This window comes from Schistocerca piceifrons, chromosome X, assembly GCF_021461385.2.
Source record: "Schistocerca piceifrons isolate TAMUIC-IGC-003096 chromosome X, iqSchPice1.1, whole genome shotgun sequence".
Taxonomy (NCBI): domain Eukaryota; kingdom Metazoa; phylum Arthropoda; class Insecta; order Orthoptera; family Acrididae; genus Schistocerca; species Schistocerca piceifrons.
This window is the reverse complement of record NC_060149.1, coordinates 217552038-217573373: the sequence shown is the minus strand read 5'-3', so window position 1 is coordinate 217573373 and position 21336 is coordinate 217552038. Positions and strand designations below refer to the sequence as shown.

Sequence of the window (21336 nt, the reverse complement as noted above, 5' to 3'; positions counted from 1 at the left end):
AGTCACTAGGAGCCAGGTCACGTGAGTAGGGAGCATGAGGAATCACTTCAAAGTTGTTATCACGAAGAAACTGTTGTGTAACATTAGCTCGATGTGCGGGTGCGTTGTCTTGGTGAAACAGCACACGCGCAGCCCTTCCCAGACGTTTTTGTTGCAGTGCAGGAAGGAATTTGTTCTTCAAAACATTTTTGTAGGATGCACCTCTTACCGTAGTGCCCTTTGGAACGCAATGGGTAAGGATTACGCCCTCGCTGTCCCAGAACATGGACACCATCAATTTTTCAGCACTGACAGTTACCCGAAATTTTTTTGGTGGCGGTGAATCTGTGTGCTTCCATTGAGCTGACTGGCGCTTTGTTTCTGGAGTGAAAAATGGCATCCATGTCTCATCCATTGTCACAACCAACGAAAAGAAAGTCCCATTCATGCTGTCGTTGCGCGTCAACATTGCTTGGCAACATGCCACACGGGCAGCCATGTGGTCGTCAGTCAGCATTCGTGGCACCCACCTGGATGACACTTTTCGCATTTTCAGGTCGTCATGCAGGATTTTGTGCACAGAACCCACAGAAATGCCAACTCTGGAGGCGATCTGTTCAACAGTCATTCGGCGATCCCCCAAAACAATTCTCTCCACTTTCTCGATCATGTCGTCAGACCAGATTGTGCGAGCCCGAGGTTGTTTCGGTTTGTTGTCACACGATGTTCTGCCTTTATTAAACTGTCGCACCCACGAACGCACTTTCGACACATCCATAACTCCATCACCACATGTCTCCTTCAACTGTCGATGAATTTCAATTGGTTTCACACCACGCAAATTCAGAAAACGAATGATTGCACGCTGTTCAAGTAAGAAAAACGTCGCCATTTTAAGTATTTAAAACAGTTCTCATTCTCGCCGCTGGCGGTAAAATTCCATCTGCCATACTGTGCTGCCATCTCTGGGACGTATTGACAATGAACGCGGCCTCATTTTAAAACAATGCGCATATTTCTATCTCTTTCCAGTCTGGAGAAAAAAAATTGGAGGCCTTAGAACTTGAATGCACCTCATACAATGCTACAGTTTGACAACTGAGTCATTTTCTGCTTATCAAGTCTATATAGCTGATTCTCATTTCCACAGAAGCTGATTTTGAGTCTTAGTCTTCACATATCAATCAAGTCTTCCCTTCAAAGACAGCATCAAGGGGCCAACTGCACCTACAGATACCAGATATCTACTCATCCTGTAACATAATGCATAATGATAAGGTGGAATGTAAGGTCATTGTACACAAACAGAAAGAGGCAGAACACTATTTCTTTCGTATCTATATTAGTTTTTGGAATGCATGCTGTGGCGAGAGAGTGATCTGTAGTGTAGTTCGAGGTCCAAGATGGTTGAAACGCGACAGTTTGGTTGTGAGTTGGCAAAGTGGTGCTGAACACGTCAGTTAATCCATAACAAAGATCATAACAGTTTCAGTAAGGTGAATCCCATTTCCACAACATTTTTCAGTACGACAAGTGAAAGTTAAACTTGCAACACTACAATGTTGTGTTTCTTTACTTCCTGTATATTGGTACTCCACAAACTTTATCTGTCAACAATACAATATAAAGCTACTCTGAAATGAAGAACAAGTTGAAAAAGGAGAGACAGACAGACAGAGAGACAGAGAGAGAGAGGAGTAAGAGGGGGGAGGAGGAGGGAGAGGGGGAGGGGGAGAGGAAGGGGGAGGGGAGGGAGGGAGGGAGGGGGAGAAAAAGAGAGAGAGGGGGGGGGGGAGGGAGGGAGAGGAAGATATTTTCGTACCTGGAACATCCTTTGCAGCTTTGATGTGTACTCAAAACCACATGTTTGTTTTAATTTAGAGATCATTGATGCCTCCGCATCATCACTTGCAGACATATGGTGCACCAGACGTTTTGCCAGCATTTTGCTATAAAATTTTTGAAAAACATCTTTGTCTTCTATGTACTTGAAGACAATCATCTGTAGAAATTGGAATAAAATTAACACTCACTGATGTCTAGGAGACATATTAGTCAGTATGTACCATATGAAATTGAAAACAAAACAAACAAAATATGTTTCCAAATGTTTTTCACTTCTGGAATGAAATTTTTAATAAAGTACAAAAAGGCATTAGAGCCTACTGTCTACCATAAATTTATGTGAAATGACTTAGTAATCCAAATACTGAATATGTTTTTGAATCATTGTTAGAAAATACAATACTATGATTTATTTAACTGTAAAATAAACAGTTTCTTTCAGGCTAATATACACTGAGCCAATCTAACACTAAGTTAGTTATTTGCATGTTCAATAGCTTATAACTGCAACATCTTGTTACAATATGGAACTACTCAGGTATACAATTACAGTACATCTTCTCAGCAGAAAATACAGCAACATGTTGACAATCTCATTCAGAAATTCTACGGTAGGGTAGAAGGAGGTGTCAAGTAGCTATAATTTTAATCTGCATTTGAAATTAATTTTACTAAATTCTTTACATTGCTCGGCATGCAGTCAAAGATTTTTATGACTGAATACCTCACTCATTTCTGTTCCACACTAAGGCTGAGTCATCAATAGTGTACACCATTTATTTTTTCCTCCAGACTGTGATTGAGTACTGAGAACAAACTTCATATGAGTGCAAATGTACTGTGAACTGGTTGCTAGGGGAAACAGTTTATAGTGATATTTTGGTCCACGATAAAACAAGTGATATACAAAGAAATTAACTAATGCCTCCATTCTTGGTGGGTAAATGATTCAATCATGAAAATTAGGAAAATTAGTGCCAAAACGTCTGTCAGGTAGCCTGGAGGTAAGAAACAAATATGTGATGTAGAGATAATTCTAAACAGGGGCTTGCTTGTCTAGCTTTCACATTTTCCATGGATTTACAATGAATGTCTAACCTAAAAGTACACAAACAGAGTAAAATACTCAGTGTACTTTCATGTATAACAATATATTATATGACTAAAAGAGCATACCTTCTTGTCCTCTGAAATCACAATGAAGCAGAGTGAGAGGAAGACATGAGTCAAACTCAGAGCTTTGCTGTGGCACCCTAACTGAGCTGCTTTCAATAAGTAGTTTGCACTTTAGGTGGACTATGATGCCAGCTACTCATCTATACCATCTTTGTCATCTATCTGGCAAGGCACAGTATTATTTCTCTAAAAGAATCATGTGAATGTGTTAAAATTGACACAATGAGGAGCTGCACTCATCTTCAAGTAAGTTTATTAATTATTGTCAAATTATTGTGCTTATTTCTCAAATTAGATTTAAAGTTGTTATTTAAAGTGCATCCCAGCAGAAGCTCATATAAATGTTGCATTTATTTAAAGATACCAGAAACTATCAAATCAACGGATGTGCTGGTTACTGAACCAGCCTCCAGATTTTAAGTTGATCAGAATAATTACTATGATGACAGTGCTGAAACTAAACATTCATACATTCAGGAAGTGAGCAGTCACATGATACATCATATGATGAATCTCCATTAATGAATTACAGTTACTTTACTGGAGGAGAAAATTTGTTTATGCAGGAAGTTTTTTGATGATAACTCTAACAAAGGAAATATAAAAATTTAAAAACTCGATAGCATTTTTCCAATACCAGAAAATTTACCTTGGGTTCAACAAGTGAATGCTGTGGCTTTAGGAAAATAACTGATGTATATTTTGCAATATTGCAACTTATAAACAAAGAATGGTCAGTAACAGTCTGAAAAGCTTCTATGGGTGTTGCAGGGTACACTGAGCTGAGAAATAACTGTTAAAAAAAATTCAATAAGTTGCACTATTTCCATATGAATTAGCACTGAAGTTGGCCATTCAGCCTGTTGTGCAGTCAGATTCAAGTGGCCCACCAGATACAATTTATTAGTGTCAGTTGTTCTCATTGCTTAGATGACAGTACATGAAACTGATCAGCCTTTGGTTCAGGTTGGATCTCATGTCCATTTTTTGTATCACTGTCTCGTTCAGTTTTAGGAAACCAAATGAAGAGCACATGGGTCACTTGAATTTGTGTGCACAACAGACTCAGTGGCTAACTTCCATGCTAATTCCAGACAACCTTGTAGGTGGGGCAACCACAGCTATGAAAAGTCATCTTTGGTATTAACCCTTTCACTGCTCCAGACATAAATATATGCTAATTGTTTCAGTGCTCCAGACGTATATATACTATTTGCTATAAAAAATACTTGAAGCGGTTCCCTGCTACAGTCGTACAGTTACGTATAACACCGACAATTGGGCCAGCGAGTCGGAGGTAATTGTTGCCCAAGTATGCAGTTCAATTGTTGGAATACTAGGAAATACCTGAAAGACTATTGAATGCTGAATTCTCTTTCTGCTGAGTTCATTCAAATCGCTATATTACCTAGCTTGTGTGCGGCCGTTTCCGCGTTACCGAATAAAATGACGTGACATTACCTTCCATTTACAGACGATGAGCTGCTGAGTATTCTAAACCAAAGTGATGACAAGGACATCATCTTGCCCAATCCAGCTGATTATGGGTGGACAGATAATGACGATGATGAGCTGGCAGATAAATCTGTCACCACAAATATAAAAAATATTTGTGAACCAACAAATGTTGAACCAGTAAATGCAGATCCAGATTTTGATGTATTCATCGATTCTTTCTCTGATTCTGAAGGAGAGCCTGAGCGTTTGCCTGAAAAATCTCCTAAGAGACACAAAACAGTTGATTTTAGATGGAAAGACTCTGATTTGGACCCTAAAGTGTATAATTTCGATAACAGTGGTTTCGGTTGCAAAATCGTCAATTTAGATGATTTATGTACTGTATACGACTGGTTCCAAGTTTTTTTTAGCCAAGAAATTGTGAGCTACATAGCTGAGCAATGTAATTTATATTATGAACACCTTTGCAATGATGCCAGTGAAAAATCAAGACTGCGACGTTGGAAAAACACAGTGACAAAGTTTACTGTTTCCTTGCTGTAAATTTTCTGATGGCTCAAGTGAGAAAAAATGAAATAAACAGTTATTAGACCAATGATCAGTTTCTATCTACTCCAATGTTTGCGCAAATCATGCCGAGAGATAGATATCTTCTGTTACTTAGAATGTTACATTTTGCTGATAACAGTAAGGACCCTGGAGATGACAAAATCTGGAAATTACGCCGAATTGTGGATCACTTACGAAAAGTATTTCCAGGTGCTTTACATCCTTTAAAAAATTTGTGCATTGACGAAAGTTTAGTTCTCTTCAAAGGTCGTGTCTTCTTCTCGCAGTACATTCCTTCCAAACGCCACAGATTTGGTGTAAAATTATATATATATATATATATATACAGGGTGTTTCAAAAATGACTGGTATATTTGAAACGGTAATAAAAACTAAACGAGCAGCGATAGAAATACACCGTTTGTTGAAATATGCTTGGGACAACAGTATATTTTCAGGCAGACAAACTTTCGAAATTACAGTAGTTACAATTTTCAACAACAGATGGCACTGCGGTCTGGGAAACTCTATAGTACGATATTTTCCACATATCCACCATGCGTAGCAATAATATGGCGTAGTCTCTGAATGAAATTACCCGAAACCTTTGACAACGTGTCTGGCAGAATGGCTTCACATGCAGATGAGATGTACTGCTTCAGCTGTTCAATTGTTTCTGGATTCTGGCGGTACACCTGGTCTTTCAAGTGTCCCCACAGAAAGAAGTCACAGGGGTTCATGTCTGGCAAATAGGGAGGCCAATCCACGCCGCCTCCTGTATGTTTCGGATAGCCCAAAGCAATCACACGATCATCGAAATATTCATTCAGGAAATTAAAGACGTCGGCCGTGCGATGTGGCTGGGCACCATCTTGCATAAACCACGAGGTGTTCGCAGTGTCGTCTAAGGCAGTTTGTACCGCCACAAATTCACGAAGAATGTCCAGATAGCGTGATGCAGTAATCGTTTCGGATCTGAAAAATGGGCCAATGATTCCTTTGGAAGAAATGGCGGCCCAGACCAGTACTTTTTGAGGATGCAGGGACGATGGGACTGCAACATGGGGCTTTTCGGTTCCCCATATGCGCCAGTTCTGTTTATTGACAAAGCCATCCAGGTAAAAATAAGCTTTGTCAGTAAACCAAATGCTGCCCACATGCATATCGCCGTCATCAATCCTGTGCACTATATCGTTAGCGAATGTCTCTCGTGCAGCAATGGTAGCGGCGCTGAGGGGTTGCCGCGTTTGAATTTTGTATGGATAGAGGTGTAAACTCTGGCGCATGAGACGATACATGGACATTGGCGTCATTTGGACCGCAGCTGCAACACGGCGAATGGAAACCCGAGGCCGCTGTTGGATTACCTGCTGCACTAGCTGCGCGTTGCCCTCTGTGGTTGCCGTACGCAGTCGGCCTACCTTTCCAGCACGTTCATCCGTCACGTTCCCAGCCCGTTGAAATTTTTCAAACAGACCCTTTATTGTATCACTTTTCGGTCCTTTGGTTACATTAAACCTCCGTTGAAAACTTCGTCTTGTTGCAACAACACTGTGTTCTAGGTGGTGGAATTCCAACACCAGAAAAATCCTCTGTTCTAAGGAATAAACCATGTTGTCTACAGCACACTTGCACGTTGTGAACAGCACACGCTTACAGCAGAAAGACGACGTACAGAATGGCGCACCCACAGACTGCGTTGTCTTCTATATCTTTCACATCACTTGCAGCGCCATCTGTTGTTGAAAATTGTAATTACTGTAATTTCGAAAGTTTGTCCGCCTGAAAATGTACTGTTGTCCCAAGCATATTGCAACAAACGATGTATTTCTATCGCTGCTCGTTTAGTTTTTATTGCCATTTCTAATATACCGGTCATTTTTGAAACACTTCACACAAGTGAAATTACAGCGACGGACAAAATCGACAGAACCACGAATGAATCAAAAACAAAACCAGCTTGCATCGTAAGCTACACTGAAAATATGGGGGCCGTCGACAGAAGGGACATGATGCTAAGTTCAGTAGACTTTGTACGAAAAACTGTAAAATGGTATGAAAAGTATTTTTTCATTTGGTGGATCTGTCTCTGCTCAATGTGCATGCATTATATAAAACTCAAACGGGACGAAATATTTCAGTATCTGATTTTCAACAGAAACTTATCAAGGAGATCCTAGAGATTCACCACCAACAGCAAACAGAGGGACATCGTGGAAGGAGATCGGCTGATGGTGACAATCCCTTACGCCTAACCGAGTGCGACTTTATCTCGCTAATCCCAGGAACTTCAAAGAAGAAGGCCACCCAGAGAAGGTGTATTGTATGTGCAAAACATGATAAATGAAGTGACACAAGGTACATTTGTGTAAATTGTAATGTGCCTTTATGTTTGAATTTTTGTTTTGAGAGATATCACACTTTGAAGTATTACTAATGTAATATGTTTTGCATTTTTTTCTCCTAAGAAAATACCTTTTTTGAACAAAATAAGACTTTCTGAACAAAGATTTAAAGAAAGGAAATGATTCACACTGGCAATACTGTATTTTGCATCTCATTTTCATCACAGTAATAACGGTAGACTGCTACAGTCGTATATATACGCACCAGGTGAAAATAACGCGCACAGGACGGGAGCCGCTGAGAGTAAACACGTGGTGAAAGGGTTAATAACCACTTCAGCTGTATTTAGTCCTTTGTTATTGGATCACTACTGGTTTTGTAGCACTAAAAGCCACATCTTCAGGTGAATGTATGACTAAAACATTAGAGTGGAAAAAGCTTGGAAACTTTTTACCCAACATTCATTGTTCGTCAGAAAAAAAACACCGCTAAAAGGCAGTATGTCATAGAATAAAACAGCCAAATTCAAATATAGTGGATGGATCCACTTCTCTGATCTATACGGAGAAGAGGCTATTATTTTGTACTGTATCAAGTGATACATTAGTCTTCAGTGACAGTAACAAATATACATAGACAGTCCTGTGGACATGGGTTGATTCAAAGTTAAGTATTTCATAGTATTAGTTGAAAACAGTCTTGGTTGCAATTTTAGTTTTTTTTACTTATTTGTTGATACATAAAAAAACTAAAATTGCAACCAAGCCCGTTTTCAACTAATACTATTAAACACTGGTTTGCTGATTCATGCCACAGATGGATTGGAAGAATTTCTTATGTATTTCATGTTGTACAAGCTACAACAACATGATCTGATATTCTGTTTGTGTTCTTGTATCCACTCAGCCTCTTCCAGAAGTAAATCTAAGAACCCACCACAGTGGAAATGTGTGTTTATTCATTTGGCACAACAAATGATGACAAGCCTCATCCCTTGCAAAGACTTTCCTCACCTGCTTACAAAGTCAGTGGTGATGTGTACATGTAGTTCCAGTGCATAGTCCACCCTGGTTTGCCTTCAGGTTATTTGTAGAGTTCTGCTAGTCAGTGGCCAAACTATTCCTTAGGTATTCAGATTCTTACTGTATATCCTGTAAAGTGTTTCACCATGCCTGTGTCACCATGGGGTCACCATGGGAAATGTCTCTAAATGAAGTTCTTAAGTTTCAGGTGCAACATATTGAATGACTCCTACTCAGCACCCAACAGATGAATACGTTACTATCACAACAAACAGCACCACAGCCAGTTTTTGCACCCAGTGTAACAGTAACAAAATGGATTACTCTGAATATCTTGTGCAACTGGGAGCCCCCTTCACCACCTAAAACATTACAGGTATGGTGCGCATTTGTATCTATTTTGAAAATTGTGTTCTGATTCTGGTCCGGAAGATGTTAGTTACAATGAACTTGTTCATATGCTTGGTGAACATTTTGATGCTCAGCTTCATATTGCTGCAGTGAAGTTTAAATTCGTCCAGCTAAAGCAGCAGCCTCGAAAATCTTTCACAAACAGTGGACTGCTGAACTCAGAGGACTAACAAGACATTTCAGGTCTAAATGTTCTTGTGGCCTGGGCTATAGTGATGTTATGTTGCATGATGTGATCACGCAGAATGTGTCAGATTCACACATTCATGCTACTATCTTAAAACTGCCAGATCTGGATCTGAAAACAGTTTTGTCTATTGCAGTGTCTCAAATTATTGTGGACACAACTGATTTTGAGTCACCATTTATTTCTTGTATTCACAGTGCATAAGGCATTCAGTCTAAAGCGAACGTAAAACCAAATAAAAAAAGAGTTTAGATTAACTGTAAAAGTAAAAGTGAAGCTTTTCAGTCTCACGGTGCACATGGTGTACTTCAGAATAATGTGACGAAAGCTTATCCTTGGTTTTTTTCTAGGCATGATAGAAAAGCTTGTCCTTGGTGTAATTCAAAGTGTTTTCAGTGTGGTAAGCAAGGTCATATGTAGACTGTCTGTTTATGAGGCAGCCAGAGTGCATGGCTTCAGTATAACTTTCAGGAAATGAATGTCATATTGTCACAGCCACTACAGCTGACACTGACCAATGCTCCCTATTCAGCTTTACAGAAGTCTCTGCTGTAGTCCCCAGACAGAAGAACAAACTTTTGTCTAGTTACAAGTTGCTCAGAGGACAATAGGTGCACCTGTTCCCCTCATCAATACAGACACCACCAAAATTATTGGTAGCCTACAGCTACAGAAGCCTGCTTCTGTTTTGTCTGCATACAATGGTCACAAAATACTAGTACTTGGTGTGTGTAATTTGCCAGCAACTTTTTGGGATGTTACAAAATGTGTTTCCTTGCACAGCTAGCTGTGGATGCATCTTCTCATAGGAAATGCTTCTTCTTATAGGATTGGAACTGTGTTCTCCCACAGAATTGGTTTATCTGACAGGTCCATTGCTTTTGCCTCAAAAACTCTCAACAAAGCACAGTACAATTATAGTCAACATGAAAAAGAGGCACTCACCTTTAACTATCGGATTACCAAGTTCCACCAATACTTGTATAAATGGAAGTACTGTTTCGTTACTGGTAATCAGCCTTTAACGGCTTTGTTCAATTCTTCCAAGCCTATTCCACCCCTCCAAAACACAAGTGTGTGCATTCCACTTACGGAACAGAGAGGCATGGAGGAAACTGAGAATAACCTGGCGAGGCCAACAGCTGACCCACTGTGACACCCCAATGCTTCCTGGTCACAGCCCCACTCCAAACACAGCTGTCTGTGTTGTGGTTTTAATGGCAGCCTATGCATGGGACAGTATTCTCTAGTCGGGCTGCTGCTATTCTCCAACCAATGGTGTGGGATGACACACAATGTTACAAGGAGGCCATTACTTGCTCTAGCAGTGCAGGTATGAATGGGCTACAGTGTGCTTGGTGCCAAATATGGCAATCCCCTCTTGGCCATATGATGTCAGCTGGTGTCTTGATGATAAGTTTGCCTATCCTCACCTTTCCATACAGTCAAACGCTGGACCACTGCCACATCTGAATGCTCTAACAAATATGGATATTACATGATTGGACCAGCAGGTCGACACCCACAACGAGATCCCTTTCAAACTCTGTCAGCTGCTGATAACACTGTCTCTCACAAGTACATGGCATCTCCATGTCCTTCACAGTGATCTCTCAACACCTGATGATGTTCACATCCCTTCCATACCCTACCATGTCTGGTAACAACACTAAACACAAACAAAACTAATATGTGTGGATACAAAATTACACTGACATCTGACCATGTCTTCTGGGTGCTTCATTTTCTTAGTTAGGCAAGCAAAAGCAAACCAAACAACTGCTACTACAACCATATACATGAGAAAAACTGCTCATTGGTAGTCTGTGCTTGACACAGTCTCATGAGCAGTTTAGTGATTCATTTAACTGGGATGTCACTAGATACTGCACTGGCTGTCAGCAATGTAGCTGAGTGCAAGACTGGCAAGGTGTGCAATTTCATTGCTTCAGATCACAGAGATCATATTGGTGCTGGGGTTTCCACATTTTGAAGCATGAAAGGTATTAAGTGTGTATTACAATTCTGTGAAAAGTACAGTCACCATAGCAAAATGCAGACAGATGTGCAACAATGTAGCTGATCAGTTGTCATTTCAGTACTGGACAACAGCAATCAGTTAGCAGCCATACTGCCCAGAACCATCTTCTGCTATGAGATACAGAAGCCACTTTCCCACACATGTATTCCTACTGAATGCATGTCAGAGTACAGAGATAAACATGGGAGCAAAAACAGCACCAGCAAATCATTGAAGCTTGTAAGAAGGACTGGGGTAATGAGTTGCAGTATATGCTGGTACACACTGGTGGGAGCGATTGCTTTACTGCTACCTGCACATCTGAGATATCTCCTTGTAATTTTTATCTTTTACTGTAGATAAAACTAAATATAAAATATTGGTTTCTCACTGTTCATATGACAAAAATAGCCTTGCGACTTGAGGAATGGACTTATAATATCCATTCCCAAATTCAGATAACTGACTGACTTGTTCTAGATAATCAGTATACTTAAGCTTAATTTCAATAATTGCAAAATTTCAATTTGCAAAATGTTTGCTTGCATCACTCCATGAATAAAACTGAATTTTACGTACAACTTGATTGAGTGTATCCTCGAGTTCTGCTTCTTCAGGAATTCTGCTGCTTTTTTTCAGCACTAAATCACAAAATTTTGCAAGTAGTTCTGGTGACTTGGATGAACTATTTGCCAGTTTTGTCACTGAATTTCCATTGATAAATTTTCCACAAGCTTTGTCAAGAGCAGCAGCAAATCCCGCATCATTCTTAAAAGATGTCAAAACCAAATAATTGTATTTCTTATACACTTCCAGTATAATCTCCACATAAATTTTTGGATCCTGAAACAAATATTTTATATCATTATGCACAGCAATGTTACTAAATTCTTGTTAAATTTGTCAAGAATGGCAGTACACTGAAGTCTGAGAACTACATTGTGTAACATCAAAATATGTATGTAATTCTCTGTGACCAATAATAAAGTTAAATATATTCAGTAATATTTCATTTTAAATGTACATTTAATCTTGTTCTGTGCCATATTTGTCAGTAGCAGCTAACTAAGCCATGAATTGTTCCTTAAACTCTTAAGAAAAGTATTCATAGACAAATTTGATGAAATTCAGTTTCATCCTACAACTTCAAAACAAATAGTCAGTGCTGTCAACTATATTACAAGTTTGTTTATTTCTTTTGTTCAAATAAGCTTTGTAATATATTAAAGTATTGACAATATTCTTTCATTAATACAAGCATTTAAAAAAAGCCATAGGAAGAGATGTACATTTTGTATAGAAAAACATTGTCATTGACAAAGAATATGAATACTGAAAAAGGCTGTCAACTGAACAGTCTGCATTCATCTTGTTAAGATGTATTATAATCAACCAACCAGAAATTATTACTATTAGGACTATTTCATAACTCAGCAAAGATTTTTGACTATGAGCACCATAATATTCTCATGCATTAAAACCTGGTCCTCCCCTGTGTTCTATCTTTGGTCCTTTGTTGCTTCTAATGTAGATTAATTATCTTTCGTTTGCAATGTCACAAGACAAAATGTTGTCCTTTTCCCAAATGATATAAATACACGAATTAAAAAACAGTAACACTCATCTGAGCAAAAAGCAGCCTGTGAAAAATCTGAAAATATAAACAGATGGTTCAAGGTTAACAATGGCAGTTTTCACAAGGCTCAATACATGTAGTTCTGCATTTGTCATGAAACAACACCAACTACAATCTGCTCAAAAATGAAATACAAGAAGTTGAAAGTGTTCTGTTTTTTGGGGCCTACAAGTAGACCACAATCAGAATTAAAAAACCTCAACCCACACTTAATGAAGTGCCTTATTTCATTTATATTTGTAGTACACAAGAGTACAACTACATGTAATTTAAAAATGCAGAAATTAGTTTATTCAGCATATTTCACAAAATTATTTCTTGGTGAACATTTTCGGACTAAAAAAGAACATTATAAGTATTACATTGTCTGTTAGTCTTCAACCACCATATAAGACATCTCATCTTGAAAACTTATTGTGTAGAAATAAAGCATTCAAACAAACTAAACCTGCACAAGAAAGGGCACTGGGATTCACAGCATGACTCATGAGAGTTAAAAATGGGTATAAACATAGCTAGAAGCACATTTAATAAAATGTTCTGGGCTACTATGTCATGGTCAAATGGACTATTATTATTATTATTATTATTACATGATATACATTAGTAATAATATAAACTCCATATGCACCAAATCTTTGAAAAATCTGGCGATTTTGTTCATGTACTGTACATTTATATGAACTGAGCAATAACTTTTCATCACTGAACCACCACACTGTTATATTTACTTGTCTGTGTGAGGAAAATGTGAAGTTATTGTGAGGAAATATATGGCAGTAAAAGCTCTAATTGGACAAAAATTTGGATGGCTGGGGGAGGGGGAGCAGAGACACAGATGTGGCCATATCAAAATACCTATCCCAGCATTTTACTTAGTGATTTACAGAAATTACAGAAGATATAAATGAGGGCAGCCAAACAGGGATTTGAAACCAACTGCTCCTGAATGTGATTCCAGTTTACCACCTTAACCAGTGTACCACATTATTCACAATAAATAGTTATACAATTCTATAAAATCACATTTTCAGGGGCATGTTTCAGAGTATTGACAACACTGATTAGAGGTGATATCAAACTTCATCACTTTACATACTTGATATGATGGTGACATCATGGTCTTTACCGTCATTAAACACATGGCATTACGTATGGTTGAGAACATAAAATGTCAAAAACATCTGATAACGTAATTTAAAACTTTTATACAGAGCCCAGAAAATATGTAAAACTTCAAAATGCACAACACAGTCATCTCTTTGTCAGCTAAAATGAATTAAGGTTTTCTCTTACACTTACTTTTGTCCTCTGTTCTGAATATAAAACATGTCCATTAAGTTGTGGCATTCTGAAATGAATATGTCACAGTCACTTGCAAGAATAAAATGACATGCATAGCTTGTCTACGCCCAATATGGTGATGAGTAAGTGAGGCTTCATTGCACATTATGGAATGGAGGGAGGAAAGCCTCAGTCAGATTGTTGCTTTTGCCACTTATTGCTTCTTCTGTCTCACCTCCAGTCACTCATTCTCTGATTGGTGCAGAACCTGCTTCAACAACATGCCAATTGACAAGCTCACATAAGAATGGCATATGGTTCAACTTTGTCACCATAACAGGTGTCTTCAATTGCTGCATACCCTTACGCATCTATACAAGAGCACCAAGTGTCACCACAATAGGTGTTTTCATTTGCTGCATTCTCTTATGCATCTGTACAACAGTACAAAGCTGACTGTCCCCTTCTGTGCTTTAGTAGCAGGACTAGGAGTTACTGCACCTTCTGAATCATTTTCCATGTTCAATATATCTATGAAAGAACCTCTTTCTTGATAAGTGAATTGGAATAGATGAGACATTTCTTCCCTTGAATACATCCCATCAGCTCCAATGCTTTCAGGATCATGCAAAGCTCAGACTGCAAATGGTAAATGTTTCTGGAAGGCAGTTCCTAAAGAGATGATAAGAGAAAACCACAGGACAGGCGAGGAAATTCCCCAGTATTGATCTGTAAGTATACAAACTAGTGAAGTATGATGTTTATTAAAAAGATCATCGAAGTTAGGAAAAACATATTTAGGTGATTTCTTTTCCAAAGTATCATCTGATCTCAAATAATTCTGAGCCTTCTATGAAGTTAAAGTGATTATTTGCTTCACACTTTGAGCAACACATCGATATCTGCTAATATGCACAATTTCCAAAAGGCACTCAAAAGAGATTCCTAAGTAGTCATGCAACAGTATGATCTGCCAGTTCCTGGGGTGCAGAACAGAAAAAATGTAGGGGTAGATGTCTCTGCATGTCCCACATATGGAACTGTCTGAGGACATTAAAAGTAGTGGTATGGCAGAAACTTCAAGGTCTCAGAAACAACCAATTGCCTATGCAGGAAATCCTGCTGTATAACTGGCTCCAGCTGGTTTTTAAGTTATTGATGCTGGAACAATATCTCCTGAAACTACACTAAAAGTGGCTAAGGAGTTATCTGGACTCTAAGACACAGACAAGGCAGCAGCTAATTATATAATCCAAGATCTTTCTTACATAGCTAATGACAGTACCACTAAAATAATTTCTCTGAAAACTATGGTCCTTCCATGTTTAAGGGGTATAATTAGTCACATGCCATGAATCAGAGTCATAGCTGGAGGAGGGATGGTTGTAAACTTCATTACTGGTGGATACTAAGTCTCAAATGCCTGTTTCAGCAATAATTATATCATGGATGAATGCTGGATACTCATCTGACTTGTACCAGAGTGTAGAGTACCACTACACTGGAGTTCTCCACTCAAACAAGGAATGGGCTGGAGCAGTTAGAGGAATGTTTCATCAATTTATTCAGTACATAAACTGCAACAGCAACTGACTTTCTGTAGTGATAGTAATCTCTTGACACAGGGGAATCAGAATCTTTAAAATCTGTTTAGAGCAGACACAAGCATATGAGCTACGCTGTTCCATGCAGTTTCATTTCTTCCTTGAGCATAATGTAGCAGCCATGTTAGGAGTTATGCTTTTTTCTTTCTTCATCAATGTATTTCTGACAGAGTCAGAAAACTGTAAAAGTGAGGAGTTTACAGTGGCTCCCTCAGGCAGACATCAGTAACAACTTCATGATCAGGACTGTCATCCTCTGATCCACCAGACAAGACCATAATCTGGTGACGTTGAACTGGAACTTCAAGATTTGTTGCTCTCCTTGACATTTTGTTTTTCTTTATCACCTCACCTGGAAGATACAGTATTCTGTTGCTGTTGTTTGTTCCTTTCTGGGCATATTCATAGGTTTTATCCGTTTCACATTCTGCAGTTGCATACAGAAGTGCAGGTGTTTTGTATTTTAAGTAAATGTCATCATTTACATGTTAATACCAGCATTTGGTTTGAATTACACTTTATTCTCTGAGTTGTTTATTCGTACATGCAACTGGTCAATTTCTATTATCAGGCCTTTCTCAAGAAAAACTTAACACCCTGTTGGGCAATGATTGCAAAATTTTCTATACATATGGTTTCAAATTCCTGATGAAATGTTTAATGACAATTGGTATCTGGTCTAGGTTACTTCATTACTGACTTTATGAAAGTGTAGTCTCGGAAAGCATTAAAACATTTTTTACCTCTCTGAGTGTGTTATACTCTTAGCTCAGTTTCTCTTCAATGAAGATTGGACTTCCCCACTCCACACACTAGGCAGCTCTCCAAAGTAATCAACGCAGCTTAATTGGGGATTAGGTTATTTGCGTCATAGGATGCTGAACCTCATTTGCCAGACTTTCACACAACATGGTGAGGTGCCTGAATCATTGGCAATGGAAGCAGTGCATAGATATATTTGTATATTGCTTAAATTATGAGCAGATGAAACCTGCTGAAATGTACTCTGGTGACTTTGCTACATGAAGTTATGAATAAAGGATGCAGTCTTTTGGAGGTAATGGATGTAGATAGAACGGCAAGTCAGAAGTTAATAATCTTAACAGCCACCACAACCATCACCACCACTTCCTCCTCCTCATAATCATAATCATCATCATCATCATCATCATCATCATCATTATCATCATAATCTACACTGCAACTCACAGATATGTTACTAGGAAATACACTGTGAATTGTAATAGAGAAACAACACCAGTGTCAAATGGTCTTCTGGCATAGTTGAGCCATCCCAAAGGGAATACCATCATATTCCCAACAATGGAGTCGACTATCACATGATGCTCTGTGTACAATCTACCAATTGAATTTGGGAACAAAATGATCTATTGTGAGAAGAATGTTCATGGAAGGGAGAGGGCCTGCATCTTCAATAAATACAAAGAAATATAGTAAGGGTTGAAGACAGGATAAACTTACTACCCAGAACACTTGGCAAAATTTTACTATATTCCAATAACTTTTCAAACTGCAAAGTCTTATAACTTAATGCAAAGAGGATTACTCTGAAGACTGTAGCGATTTTCAAGGCAACTGAAGAGATGGATATGGACATGTAATACATTGTGATGATGAAGGTTCCCCAACCCACAGGGACACTGATGATAACTTCTTCATTTACATAGTACTCCCAAGAAATAGGGCCCTACAGGAGTTTAATACATGTTATAGCACTATATGGTTGCAGGACTAACTTGTTAATGAGATAAGATATACATACAGGATCTGCAGTGTGAAATGGGAACCAAACCAATAAAAGGGGTAGGCTGATCCAGGATGTGATAGAAGATGTGGAGCTCTTATCTTTAAACAGAGTAAGGCAACTGAACACAACTATGTGGGATCATTATGAATATCAACATGTCCATCCTCAATTGGCGGATTTACTGCAAAGAAAAAAATTTGGTAGTCCTATGGAGACCCCCATCAGAGATGTAATAAAACAAAATCTGAAATGTAATTCAATCTTTAGAATGCAGACTGAGAGAAACTGAGGGATATTATCAGGTCATACCTTTTCCATACAGTGGTAAATAGTATAGGCTTTAGGGCACAATTATTAGTTCGACTCATTCAGCACCAATATCTACAACAACAAAGCAATTCAGTAACACAGATGTGGACCCCTAGCTGATCAATCTATTTCAGATGTTGAGAATGTCCATAAGGCTATGTCAGAACCTTAAATGACACAGGAAAGAAAAACCAGGCTCATTAGTTACAGACACTGTGAAAATCATTACACTTCCATTTTACTATAGACTAAGCTAAGTAAATGGGAACATTACCAAAGTGCACAGTTACAATATAACATCTAGAACAGGATCTACAAACTCCTGCCACAACTAGTCAAAACACACGTTATATCATCCACACTGAAGCTAAATGATTGATCAATGACTCAAGGGTGGAGAGATTGCTGAATATTTGTTACAGAATCTATACTGTGACAATGACCCTAACAGAGACACTCAAGTATATATACAACACCAGATATGGAAGACACTGAAGAGAATTTCACAGCCACATTTATGAAAGAGTCAGTTATGCTAGCACTGACTAAACTGAAATCCGATAAAAACACCAGGCCAGATAACATCCACAATGAAGTTCAGCAACAGACAGCACCTCATATTGTGCCATTCCTAATGAAACTTTTGAATGAATATTAAGACTGGGAAACAACTGCCTAGCAATGCCTGTAGTATAGAAGTTGCTCTTCTTGCATACCGTTCAGATTGCTCTGCAACTGACTGAATAAGCATCATTCACGAACACGGTCACCTGGCACAGTGTTTCCTATACTATAGTTTATATCTTCCTGATGACAGAATTTTAGGATACTCAGACGTACCAGCATGTTTACCTTTCTTCCATGTGATTGGTGTGACAGTGGCCAGTACCATAAAGGCACGGTACTTCCAAAACTCTGTAAAGCTGTATCAACTTCACTGCATGGCATGTTTCACATTATTTATAGTTTAGTACAATACCTGAACAAGGAGGAAACCAGATGGATGAATTTATTTGTGGAGCCCTTTCAGTCACCAGCCAAGAGCAGCTGATCACAAATCAACTGATGAAAAGGCAACATGGAGAAGATGGGCTAGTAACTGTTCAACAAAGTTCACAAAGTACCATGTGTATTGATCAATTTGTCCAAAGACAATACACAGCCAGTGGTTAAATCAAATCAGACCATCTACAGGCATCCTGTACCAGGCAGCAACAATATCAGCAATGTTTCACCCACTAATAAAGAACCCAGTCAACAAGTATGAGATGCATAACAGTGAAACTTTTGCCATCCTTGTGGGAAGTATCTATAAGTAGGCTATATTCAGTGGCACTTAGCAAAAAATTGCTCGATATGATGGTCACATGGGAGACTGCAGATTGAACATTTTGGCAGCAGGGAGAATCAGAATTAAAGTTGAAATAATGAGTGTTGCAACTGCAAACACATTGATTAATAGTGAAGTAATCATTCTAAATAACCTAGAATCTTACATACCCAGGATCCTCATAACTGAGCAAGGAATAATTTGGAATATTGAGACATCTCTTCCAGATGCCACCACTTCAGAAACAGAATGCGAGGTGGTGGTATAATCACTAAGAAGACTCAGGAACAACACAAGTTGACACAGGCAGGAGGCCCCTGTCAGCATACAGTTACATTCATAGCCCAGTAGTGACCTTGCTATGTCAAAATACCTGGATGGCACACTGAATAGCACAGTGTTATGTTTCCCCATTGTTCAAGTTCTATCCCACATGCGTTATGGATATAGCAGAAAACAATGCCATATCACTGCTGCATATATAATTAATAAATGTTCCAATGATGCATCATGTACCAAGAAGCTCACAATTCTGTGAATAAAACATAATCAGCATATGTGTTCCTTGAAGTTTTCCCAATGGATAGAATATTCCATCACCTTTTGGGCACAAATTCATAATAGCATTATTTCTTCTACTGATATCTCAGATGATAACCATACAGCCATCTTCAAAATGAATCAATGACAGAATTAAAGCCACTTGACACAATACTCTGGAGTAAATGTGCATGCATCAGAGATAAAACAGTCAGAAACAAGAGTGACAGTCGTAGATAAAACTTTGTGTCTAAGTATAAAACACAGCAGGTGGTAAGTCAAAAAATTCATAGTGCTTACGAATTACATAGTTAATTATTAGAATGGATGCCACATGCTGGTGTTCCACACAGTGAAAACTTGGAACAATAATTCCTCTGAAAGCACAGATGTGAAGTGAGTGGTTTGCATGACTTGTTGAGCTGGAACTGCTCATCAGCTGAGCAGGTTGTCTGCTAATGGTATTTCCACAGTTCCCTTGACCACTGAATCCCAATAGGATGAGGCTGTGGCTAATATCTTGACTTTCTTGTAATCCATGGAATGGTCAGTGGAAACATAATGTTCAGCCACTGCACATTTGTTGGGATGTAGAAGGCAGATATGTCAAAGTGTTCAGTGTACCTTTCTTGTAAAGTGTGTACTGTTTTCAACACATGTCATCTAGTTAAATAATTAACCACCTAATTCATAAGCATCACAGTTATGCTGACTCGGAGCTTCTTATGTTTCATTCTTAGATGCATAAAGTTTTATCTATGAATGGCACTCCTGCTGCCAACTGTTTTATCTCTGATGTACGTGCATTTACTCCACACCATTGTGTCAATTGGTTTTAATTCTGGTTTGCCTTGAAGACAGCTATATGATTATCAGCTGATATACTAGACGCATGCCCAAAATATGATGGACAGATCAGAGTATTTGAAACCAAAATAAATTTGGTGCAGACTGGCTTACAGTAATGTTTGTTACCAAGAAGCTTGCATATCATACAAAAATACAGGGTGCAAAAAATGAAAATAATGCCATCAATCAATATACAAGGCCCTACAGCATTTCCTCAATTATATCGCCATCCTATAGCAATGAAGAGAAGTTTAATCTCCTCAGATGTGGCCATCGATGTATGTTTCTGTTTTCCCTGGGCTAGGTTGTACTACTGGTTTTCAGGCTCACATTACGAGGAAAGAGTCCGCCTGCCCTCATTTTTTCCAGGCGTGACAGACACCTGTCACACTGCATGGATCTGTCAAGGCTGAATTAGACCATTTGAGGTAGCTCCATGTCATTCAACCTATTTCTTTCAGTGAATAGGCTACACCACTGGTCATCATTAGGCTGCTGGCATGTAAGCTTCATCTTTGGGGTGACTTCAATGTCATGATTAATGCACAGTCTGTGATTGATACATACCCTTTGCCCTGCCCTGATGAGTTGCTCACAAAATTTTCAGGCAGCCACTACTCTTCCAACATTGATTTGTCAGAAGCACACATCCAGTTCCCCTTGGATGAGTTCACTAGGTGCCTTTTTGTTGCCAACACACCTTTCAGCCTATACCAGTATCCATTCATGCCTTTTGGTGTTGCTAGTGCATCAGTAATTTTTAGCATCTTTTAGAACAGCTGATAGCCTCTGTAATTGGTTGCACAAACTACCTTGAGAATATCATTGTTTTGGATTCTTCCACTGAAGAGCACTTTAGTGATCATTGTTTTCTGTTTTTCGGACTGCGGGTCTCAGTGCAATCTTGCCAGATCTCAATTTTTTCAGCCATCAATTGTGTACCTAGGTTTTGAGGTTTCTTCCACGGGGGTCAAGCTGTTGCATCACAATGTTGATGCAACTGCAGTTTTACCTTGGCCAACC

The 21336-nt window shown here is 38.7% G+C and overlaps 1 protein-coding gene across 2 annotated transcripts in view; it reads right to left on the bottom strand.

Moving 5' to 3' along the window:
- The window catches only part of LOC124723105 (cullin-1-like), a 207480-nt gene that overhangs the window by 35407 nt on the left and 150737 nt on the right, over nt 1-21336 (bottom strand). For both annotated transcript variants that reach the window (XM_047248285.1, XM_047248284.1), the window contains 2 exons: nt 11573-11836; nt 1802-1981 (listed from right to left, as the gene is read on the bottom strand). In XM_047248285.1, the coding sequence (XP_047104241.1) occupies nt 1802-1981; nt 11573-11836 (444 nt within the window). The remainder of the gene's footprint in view (nt 1-1801; nt 1982-11572; nt 11837-21336) is intronic.